This window comes from Benincasa hispida, chromosome 11 (genome assembly GCF_009727055.1).
Source record: "Benincasa hispida cultivar B227 chromosome 11, ASM972705v1, whole genome shotgun sequence".
NCBI lineage: Eukaryota > Viridiplantae > Streptophyta > Magnoliopsida > Cucurbitales > Cucurbitaceae > Benincasa > Benincasa hispida.
In genome coordinates, this window is record NC_052359.1 from 4,954,977 (window position 1) to 4,966,038 (window position 11,062).

General features: G+C 32.7%; 1 protein-coding gene across 1 annotated transcript; it reads left to right on the plus strand.

Annotated features, from left to right (window-relative positions):
* Nucleotides 1-4,140: 4,140 nt before the first annotated feature.
* Nucleotides 4,141-4,590, plus strand: LOC120091919 (14 kDa proline-rich protein DC2.15-like). Its single transcript, XM_039050089.1, has one exon. The coding sequence runs from the start codon at nucleotides 4,174-4,176 to the stop codon at nucleotides 4,588-4,590; it is 417 nt and encodes a 138-aa protein (XP_038906017.1). The 5' UTR covers nucleotides 4,141-4,173.
* The last annotated feature ends 6,472 nt before the right edge of the window (nucleotides 4,591-11,062 follow it).

Below are 11,062 nucleotides of genomic sequence, written 5' to 3' on the forward strand. Positions count from 1 at the left end.
CGACATTAAAAATGTATTGGACATTATAAAAAATGAGCCATTAAAAAAAATATTGAACAATTATTGAAAAAAATAGTAAAAAATTGATATAGAAGATGGTGTACAATGTCGGTTTTCAACTGAAATTGAAGATGGTGTACAATGTCGGTTTTCAACCGAGGTTGAAAAATATTGGCATTGAAATTTTGGTAAGCTATAATGTCGGTTTAAAACCGATATTAAAAACAACCGACATTAAAGACCTTTTATAACACGATCTTCGATGTTGGTTTTCAACTGACATTGTACCCCTATGATGTCAATTTTAAACAGACATTAAAACCCAATTTTATATTAGTGACAACAATAACTATCAAAGAAGATTAGGAAACTCAAAAAAAGGTTGTGGACAAGGCAACTCAAGCTTAAGATACGATAAATCAAATATTAAATGCTATAATTATTAGAAGTTTGCTCATTCTGCATCTGAATGTAGAGCTCTCAGAAACAATAGAGTTGGAGAGATGGCAAATTACATCGAAGAAAGACGTCAATAATGTGGCACCTTGTTGATGACTTGTACGAATAGTAGTTGGAGCAAAGATAATACGTGGTACCTAGACACTGGGGCAAGCAATTATATGTGTAGAGAAAGAAGCATGTTTGTGGATCTTGATGAATCGGTGAGTGGAAATATGAAGAGTAATATCTTGAATCTGGGCCAACTCATAGAGAAATGTTATAGAATTCGATTACAAGACAATAAGAGAATATTATGACATTCGATTAAAAGACAATAACCATTCTATAATAGAAAATACAAATAACTTGATTGCTAAGTTGCCAATGACCACGAATAAAACGTTTATACTCAATGTTCAAAATAACCATTGTCGCAAACTGCCTCAAGATGTGTTACAAAGGCGCATCGTGGATTTAACATCTTCGATATGAGCATCTCAATTTTGGGAGATTAGAGTCATTATCCAAGAAGAACATGGTGAGAGAACTACCTTCCATAAGCCACCCTGATCAAGTGTGTGAAGGATTTCTACTTGGAAAGCAGTTTAAGAAAATTTTCCAAAAGGAGTTGAACTCAAGAGTTCAAAGGCTTCTAGAACTCATACATACAGATGTGTGCAGATCGATCAAGCCAAACTCGCTTGGTAAAAGTAACTATTTCCTTTTCTTCATTGATGCTATTTCTAGAAAAACATAGGTATATTTTTTTAGGCGCATAAATCAGAATTGTTCGAGAACTTCAAGAAGTTCAAATACCTTGTTGAGAAAAAAAAAAAGGTCTACTGATCAAGGCCATACGGTTTGATCGTAGAGGAAAGTTCACATCAAATGAATTCCAAAATTATTGAGAAGACCATAGAATTGAACAATTTTGACATGGCAAGAAGTATGCTTAAAAGCAAGAAACTGCCAAAGGAGTTTTGGGCAGAAGTAGCAATGTGTGCAGTCTACTTATCCAAACGATCTCCAATAAGAAGCGTATCTGGAAAAATGTCACAAGAAGCATGGAGTGGTAGGTAACATGGAATATCCCATCTTAGAATCTCTGGAAGCATTGCTCATGTGTATATAGTAGATGAAAGAGAAGCAAGTTGGATGAAAAATGTGAGAAATATATCTTCATTGATTATGATTCAAATACCAAAGGCTACAAACTCTATGATTCGACATGAGAAAGAAAATATTGGGTCAAGATGTAGTATTCGATGAAGATGGAGAATGGGATTGGGGACAACATGACAAAAACCATAACTTCTTGTTGTACTTCATAGAAAATGACATGAAGCAAACAATCATAGTGCAAACAAGAGAGGACGAGTCTTCTACGCCATAAGCTTCGCCAACTTCAAGTTTTGAAGAAGATAGAAGCTCAAGTAAAAGTTTTCAATGCTTCAGAAGCTTAACAAAAATTTATGAGGTAAATGAAAATCAAGATAATCTTTCTTTGTTTTGTCTTTATGGCGATTATTAGCCCGTGAACTTTCAAAAAGCTATGAAGAATCCAAATTCGAAAAATGCTACGAATGAAGAGATTGATGCGATGAAGAAGAATGACACATAGGAGTTAGTCTCACTTGAAAAAGGTCACAAGGCAAGTGGTGTAAAATAGGTTTACAAAGCGAAGAAGAATGTGAGGGGAAATTGAAAGATACAAGGCATGATTAGTGGCGAAAGGTAATAGTCAAAGAGTTGGCATTGACTATGATGAGATATTTGCTTCTGTTGTTCGACTCAAAATTGTTTCACTAACAATTTCATTATCTGCTCAAAACAATTGGAGAGAATCTATCAAATAGATGTGAAATCTGCTTTCCTCAATGGAGTTCTTGAGGAAGAAGTTTATATTGAACAACCTTAAGGCTATAGAGTTGCTAAGGGAAAAAAAGATAAGGTTTTGAAGCTGGAAAAGACATCATATGGGTTGAAACAAGTTCCAAGAGCTTGGAATGCTCAAATAGAGACAAATATCTACACCAAAAAAATTCATCATGTGTTCATATAAGCACGCCCTCTACATCAAAATTCAAAATATGATGTATTGCTTGTATGCTTGTATGTAGACGACTTAATCTTTATAGGTAGTAATCCAAGCATGTTAAAAAAGTTTAAAGAAAAGATGATAAATGAGTTTGAGATGACCAACATCGGACTCATGTCTTACTACCTTGGCATTGAAGTAAAGCAAGAAGATAAAAAGGTATCTTTTATCACACATGATTTACTACACTCCTAAACAAACCAACCTCATGTAATCAAGTGTTGGTAACACTCTCAACGACAAAGTGTATTGAGATCATACGCAGTTCATAAGGGTTAAAGTTTTGACGATCTCAAAGACACCTTAATACATACTTCTATTTCCAAAGGGCTTAACCCTAAGTAGAAGCCAACAACAATATATAAATATTGGACGAAGAGTCTTTAAGATCCTTCAAGAAAATAAAATATTTTCTACAATAATAAGAAAATAGATCAACAAACCTAAGCAAAAATTCCAAACTAATACGGTGAAAATCTCCAAGTAGAATCTACAAGATACAACACAAGTTGCACAACGTACTACATGACACAAAATCATTTTTGGATAATCTGTTCTCTCTCAAATATAATGTTTCTTCGAAGAAGAGATTTTAAATTAATCCATTTTTAATTAGTTCTTAATTTTATAATTAACTAAAAAATAAACTTTTAGTCATCTAAATCACTCACTAAGTTTACTATATCCTTTCAATTATTCAGTTTTTCAAAGAGACATGTAGACAAATCAATTTTATTTTAAAAAATATATGTTTTAACCAAAGTTATTACAAACACCAGAACCGTGTATTTTATTTTAGCTGATGACTTGTGCATTTTTAACTTTTCTGCAATCATTTGAAGATGTTCTTAAACAAAGGTAAAAAGAAACCTTTATCCATAAACATAGTTTACATGCTATAAACTGAACCTGGTTATGAAAAACAAAATAATAAAAAAAAAATTAGTTTCATAACAAAAACTTAGCAGTTTGGAAATTAAATGTGGGAAAAATATCTTTAGTCTCTAGGTTTTAAGTCTACTTTCCATTCGGTCTCTAATATCAAAATATCAACCTCAAATTTTAACAAAACTCAAATATTTCAACAGTAAAATTGTAACATTTTAAAATTTAGGGACTACAATGGATATGATAAAACTTGAAACAAAATTACACCGCATTTTGCATAAATTCTTCTCTTATTGGAACATCAACGCAACCATTAATTTTTGAAATAATAATTATTTATATTTCTACATAAAATTAATGTTATACAAAAAAAAAAAAAAAAGAAGAATCATTTCCTTGACAATAAAATAGTATGAAAAAACAATCATTTTCTTCACCAGTACAAACCATTAGATTAAAAAATAGTGTTCACGGGAGTTTCAAAGCCAAGTTTGATGATAGACCCTTCTGATCCAAAATGTACCAACAAAAACCAAACACTTCGAAAAACAAATATAAAAGATTCTTATACCTGAAGCTAATCTCACAATGCCAACCCTTCCTCACATGGCCATAATTTCTCATTATAATACCCTCAATTTGATACTAAATAAGCCCTTTTTCACTATAAATACACACACTATAAGCTTCTACACCCACACCCAACAACAATTTCAAGACATCTTTTATTTTCTTGGGAAAGAGAGATGGATTCTAAAAGAACTTCAAATGCTGCCATCTTTCTTGTCCTCAACCTTGTGTTTTTCGCGTTTGTTAACGTATGCCATGCCTGCAACGATCCAAAGCCGAAGCCGAGTCCAAAGCCTTACCCTAACCCTAACCCTAACCCTACTCCTGTAGTCAAGAGCTGCCCTAGAGATGCCCTAAAGCTCGGCGTGTGCACGAAGCTATTGAACGGACCGGTCAGTGCACTTGTCGGGTCCTTGCCGAACACCCAATGCTGCTCATTGCTCGACGGGCTTATCGATCTTGAAGCGGCAGTGTGTCTTTGCACAGCCATCAAAGCCAATGTTCTTGGTATCAACATTAACATCCCCATTTCTTTGAGCTTGCTTGTCAATGTCTGTGGAAAGAAGGTTCCCTCTGAATTCCAGTGTGCCTAATTGGTTAAAGTCTAGCTTAATTTTCTTTTTCTTAATCACTATGTTTTTCATTTTAAGTATTGGTATCATTATGGTAATCTCTTTGGAGATCAGATGTATGTTTTAATTTATTTTGTCTATTTTGTGTGCTCTCTATTTTTCATAATTTCAGTTATTTTATATTTTCTGATGATGGATTACCGAGTGCCTAAAAATTTTCAGGTACTTGATCATCACTTGTAATAATTCTAGTAGTCATTTGTCAGTTGCATTTTTAAATTAATAATTGTTTAAGAAAGTTTAAGTGTATGTTTTGTTATATCTGTGTCTATATTTCCAAATATGTCTTTTTTTTCTTCCATGAATTGGATCGACATATACTAATTATTAAGATTTGGGAAATTGAGGAATTAGGATCCTAAGTTCTTATTGTCAAGAACAATATAATATAAAAGGGCTAATAAACAATGGAAAAGTTAAAATAATAATAACAATTATTATTATTATATCAAATAATAAGATATTATTTGAGTAGTCAGGTCGATTCCTTCCATTTGAACTTAGTCTCATCTTTTATATACACCATTTTTTTCGTTTCGAACTATAAATTTTTTAGTTATGTACACATCAAAATGTCATTTGACCTCTTTTATAAACGCTTATATATAGTTACAAAAGTATGAAAGTTAATAATGAAAGATAATGCTATACATATTTAGGTCGAATATAAGTTTAGACTAAAGTCAATGTTTGACCGATATATTCCAACCCAACTCATTTATTTATTAGATTGGATATGAATCACTATTTTGAAAATTAAGCCAACTCAATAATCTTATCATCAAGCCACCCAATATTATTTATAAATATACTCAAACATTATAGTTTTTAGTTAACCTAAAATTTTTAAAAGTAATAAAACAATTTTTTTAACGAAAATTAGATAGAAACTTTATAGTATTAATAATAAAAATATAGAATTGAATAAATTTTAGTAATATTAGATTTAAGAAAAATTTAGAAATATATAACTTATTCAATAGGTTGACCAAGAGACTCAAACTTTATGATGAAATGAGTGGAGCCTATTAGACTTGTGTTTGGGGTGAAATAGAGTCAGGCTGGCCTAATAATGAGATTGAACCGTAGGTATATGAATAAATAGTCCTCAAACGTAATCCATCAAACCAAAATTCATTTCATATAAAATGTTTTTCCTTTGAAATACAAGTAATGAAGAATTCGTTTTCTCAAAATAATAATAATAATAATGAAGTAATCCCTTTAAAAACATTCTATATTTAGATTAAGATGATTAAACTAATTTTTCTTTTAAAAAAAGAAGTTTTCTAGTTAAAATTGGGATTCAAGAATACTCTTTATGTGATGAATTTATTTCTACATGACAAGTCAAAATTTTAAACAAAATTTTGAATAGTTTTGAAGCAATCCAATTTCCTATGTTGGTCCAATGGACTACCTTTTTCTTCATTGCAGGCCCAAGTTGAACTTTGGAGATAGCCCAACTCTGTGTAAAACTCCAGCCCACGATTGCTGAGTTAGTGGAGTTAGGAAAGATTTTTACTTCAGCCTGATGATGATTCTCCTCTGTCACGTACCAGTTGGCTCAGAGCACTCTATTCAGATTATCAATCACACTGACTGCAAAATCAGCGAGAAGTCTGAAGGGTATACGAGAGAGAAAACAGTTCTTCCATATTCATCTTGTTCTCGAGGGTTTCTGAAGGGAAAATGAAGTTCTTGAGCTTCAAATCTCAGGGATTCACCTGCATGTGAGCAAAATCGTGTAGGAGATGTAAAGATGAACAAAAAGATAGTTGAAGAAGAAAGAACACAAGGAGATTAAGTGGTTCGGCCAAGGGTCTACGTTCACTGTGCAAAAAGGGAGGGTATATAATATTTTTATTGCTTCTTCTTTTGAATTTTTCATTACGGAATGAACTCTCTCATACTCACTCTGGTTTGTTTTCCTTTTATACGTAGGTTTACATTTTCAAAAGAGAGAAGCTCAAGGTGAACTGACGATTACAACAAAACAACAGAAAGTAAACTAACAGATAAACTTTCTTCTCAGCTCTGGTCTCAGTTCTTTCTTTTATATCCTATAACATAAACCAGAATGGTTGGTTTAGAAAAACTTGACAAACAACCACTCGAAAATTCTTAAAAGCATTAATTCCAACATATTTCAAACATAATTCAAAGGTGGTCAGCTCACTTTTATGCAAAAGAAGAAAAAATAAAAGACTGACAAAGAAAAAACCCATCGAATTACCGAAACTACCCTTTGGTCCAACGTTCCATTTCCATATCCATTTGAATTTCCCTGTTGCCCACAAAAATTGGGCCCCGTGACACCCGGGCCTCGTGGCCCGCGCACACCAGCGAGGCCCTTGCTACTACATACAAACTATGTGAGAATCACTGGAGAAACAAACGAGATCTGGACATAACTAAATTGATAATCATGAATTTGTCGTACGTTAAAAAGGTTAGAAAAGTCATGGACTCCAAATCTATAAAAGGAGTTCATGCCTTCTAGTTTTCAGTCGTCCAATTTAAAAATACTTTAAGCTTAGTGTGCTAATTCTAAAAAAATTCCTTTTGTATTCTCTTAATTTAAGAATGGGAAAAAATGTGTTAGTAGTTAAGAGTTTTGGAGAGAAAGCTTCTGTAATGGGGATTCTGTGTAATTATAACAATTTTTCACATGGTGGATTTCTTTATGGTATGTCGTGGGTTTTCTCTGAGTTTTGCACGTAAATTAATCATGTGTTTTCAATTTTGTTACTTTCTCTTAATTCTTCTGTTACTTTCCACTTATTCTTAAGAATAAGTGGAAGGTTTTTTCTAGCAACATCTCGATTAAGGATGCCTGAAATCTGATGTCTGATTGGGATATACACCCTTAAGGACCTCTGCTTGAAAAGGATCGTAATAAATTGAACACTGAAAGATCTTTTACCTTTTCTTGATAGAAGCAATGGAAATGACCAACCTAGATGGAAATTAAACACAAATGGCTCTTTCCACATATTCACCATTACAGAAGCCCACCAGAGCGATGTTATTAATATGAACAACAACGTCTTTTCTGGTCTTTGGAAGTCTTCTATTCCGAAAATGTAAGTTCTTTATCTTGACCATTCTCCACAAAAAAGATTGTCGAATACTGCTCATAATCCTAATTGGTGTCCACATTGTCATTGTGCTGATGAAACCATTGTTCGTCTCTTTTCGCTATATAATTTGGGAAAGACTCTTTGAAGGAGATTATATAGTACAATGGGGATCACCCCAAATAATGATTCGAAAATTGCCTCACATTGCAAAAGCCTTTGCAGATTGAGCTTTTTGTCCTATAAAAATATGATCATCTTCAATTCCTCTATTGCCATCTGTTGGTCCATTTCATTAGTAAGAAACAATCGCACATTCAACAGCTCATAAATTAGTACAATCAAAATTTGGGAAAGCATTTGTTACTTGGTTGGTTTGTTGGTCACAACGATATTCAAAGCTTTGCAAAGATTACGACCCTACCACCATCTCTCTTAATCTATCGATTTTTATGTAATCTTCGCTTTGTTTTGTATGTTGTTGGGCTTCTCTATAGCCCTCTTTTCCTACTTAACGAAAATAACAAAAGTCAATAAGCGACTAGGCCCCAGAATACAAAGACATAGGACTACAAAACTACAAAACTCTTCTATGATGCCCATGGCCTCGTTCCAACCCTGTCAATCACCTAGGTTCATCTTGCCACGACCTAAAATTAGTAGTTAAATTAGTAGTTTTAAGAAAAGGGGTGAGTATTAAAAAATACTTAGTAAGTAATCTCATTGTCGCTATGGTGGTAATTCACCTAGGTTCATCTTGCCACAATATTATCTTCGATCATAGGAACCTTTTTAATTGAGACCACTGGTTTAAATTGCAAACAAGGAAAGTTTCATTGCCGCAAATATGGTAATTCACATGTGTTTATTCCTTGCCCTCCCATTAATGGTCCTAAAAAGTTATGACCTAAACTTTCAATGTCTCTCTCTCTCTTTTTTTTTTACTAAAACCAAACGTTTTATCTCTCATTCAAATACTAACATACAATATTGTTAAAACAAGTAAGACCTAAGGTTCCATGATGATTTCATATATTCTTTTTCCTTCTTGTTATAGCCTATATATTTACCTTTATTAAAGGAAGTAGTTTTATTAACTATATAAATGAAGTAGGGAAGTGTGAGTTTATTAAAAAGAGAGGGAAATAGGGAACTATTAAATCATAGATTGAAGTAGATGAAAGAGGAAATGGATAAGGGACAATGTGAAATGGGGGTATAGGTAAAAAAATTTATTCGTCCATATAGTAATGTTAAAGAAAACTAAAGGGTATAAGTGCAACTTTTGGAAGTTCCGTAAGTAAAATTTAAGTTATCTGACATACGACTGAACTTATTAGACACGATGATACAACAATTCCACGAACATCAAGGATAAACACAAAAAACAAAAAGACCAAAACAAAGCACAGAGTTGGTAACCTAGTTCGGTGCAATACCACCTACGTCTCGGAGACAGTGTTTCCTGGAAAGATATTGTCACTAATATAAAGTCAAGCAACTACAATGATATATTTATCTATAAATAGATTGTAATTACAATGAAATTCAAATAGCCCAACTTGGCATATGATCACTTAAACTCCCCGTAAATGTGAGACTGTCTCTCAACAAAACTTAGCCTCTCCTAAATGTGAGATCCTCTCACCTTCAATGTAGTTAGGCTTCCTCTATGTATACGAATATTAGTGAACGTTCACTTAGTCAATATTAGTGAACGTTCACTTAGGCTCCCCTTAAGTGTGAGACTCCTTCTCAAACGTAATCTTTCCACCTTCTTGTGAATGCACCTTCACTTGAAGAACTTAGGCTCTCTCTAAGTTTGAGACCTTCTTCACGAGTAATGATGTCTTAGGCTCCCCTTAAGTGTGAGACTCCTTCTCAAACGTAATCTTTCCACCTTCTTGTGAATGCACCTTCACTTGAAGAACTTAAGCTCTCTCTAAGTTTGAGACCTTCTTCACGAGTAATGATGTCTTAGGCTCCCTCTAAGGTAGAAAATTCCTTCTCATGTTCTAAACGGGGTACTAACAGTTTACATCCATATATACTAATGCTAAGAGTATTAATTTTGAACTCCTTTTTGAAAGTTTAAGGATATACTAATGAAACTTTTAAAAGTTCAAGAATACTTTTGAAATCGAGTTTGGTCAAAAACCAATATAAGGGTTTTTTTTTTAAAGTTCTTTTTTATTAATATTTAAAGGTGTTTATGAAGCTTTTTAAAGTTCAAACAAAATACGTACAGAATTCATGGGTAATTTCTATAATTTAGGTAAATTTTGATAACAAAATAATTATCCAAAACCTCTCGTATTAGGACAATTGTTATTATTAATTATCTTCTTTTCGTGAAGCCGGATGATCGCATCTCAAGGAGTTTATTACTATTATTGAAAGGAAGATACTATATTGATATGAAATGTGATACATGAAAGAGCTAAGCTCTCCATTTTAAGAGATTGCATCTTAATGATATTAATAAGTAGTTTTTTTTTTCTTTTTTTTTTCTTTTAAAGATAATACAGTCTCTCTATGTATGTAAAAATCGTGGAACAATCGTGAGCTTCAATAGTAATAGCGAAGTTTAATCTTTCTATATGTCTTCTAATTGTCCTATTTAATAATGCATGACAACTTCATTGATTAATTAACTAGCTAGTTAATAGTTATCCAAACCTACCAAAACATTATCCTTAATTAAACCCCTAATTAAACCCCTCATTCTGATTATTCAATCTCTAATGATATTTGGCATTTTGTTCATGAAGAACGAAGAATATTTGTGAAATTATTACTTTACATGATTAAAACAAAGACATGATCTTATTTAGCCAAAACAAAGCCCCAAGTATCAAACAAAACAAGATCGAATTTATCAAAACTCACGAGCCAACTTTGAAAATAAATGGGAAGAGAGTTCAAGACAAGAATGTGATTACAAAACTTAATGATATCAACATGCAAACACACATTTTCTAGTAATGGACAATTTGTGAAAAATAAGGTTAAAAAATGGGCTGTCAGATCTGTCTTTTTCTTGCCTACCTAAATTGAAAATTGGAAATTCAGCCCACAGAAAAAAATGGTTTCCCTTTCCCACAGTGGATTTGAACAGCCCAAAACCTTATTTAAACCTCTGCAGTTTAAGTATCAACAACATTGGTCTGTGAAATTTATAATAATTTTCAAACATTCGTCATCTAATTGTTTCTTTTATAGAAACCCTATGATAATTGTCTTGTTGATTCAGAGAAAGCTGTCTGTTTTTTGTATACTTTTGCCCCTTCAAACCTTAATTGTCTGCTACGAAAACTTAAGGAACAATATGTTGGCTCCTCATTACAATAGAA

What these genes read in the sequence shown, in the direction of transcription:
- LOC120091919 (XM_039050089.1), top strand. Translation starts at nt 4,174, where the DNA reads ATGGATTCTAAAAGAACTTCAAATGCTGCCATCTTTCTTGTCCTCAAC.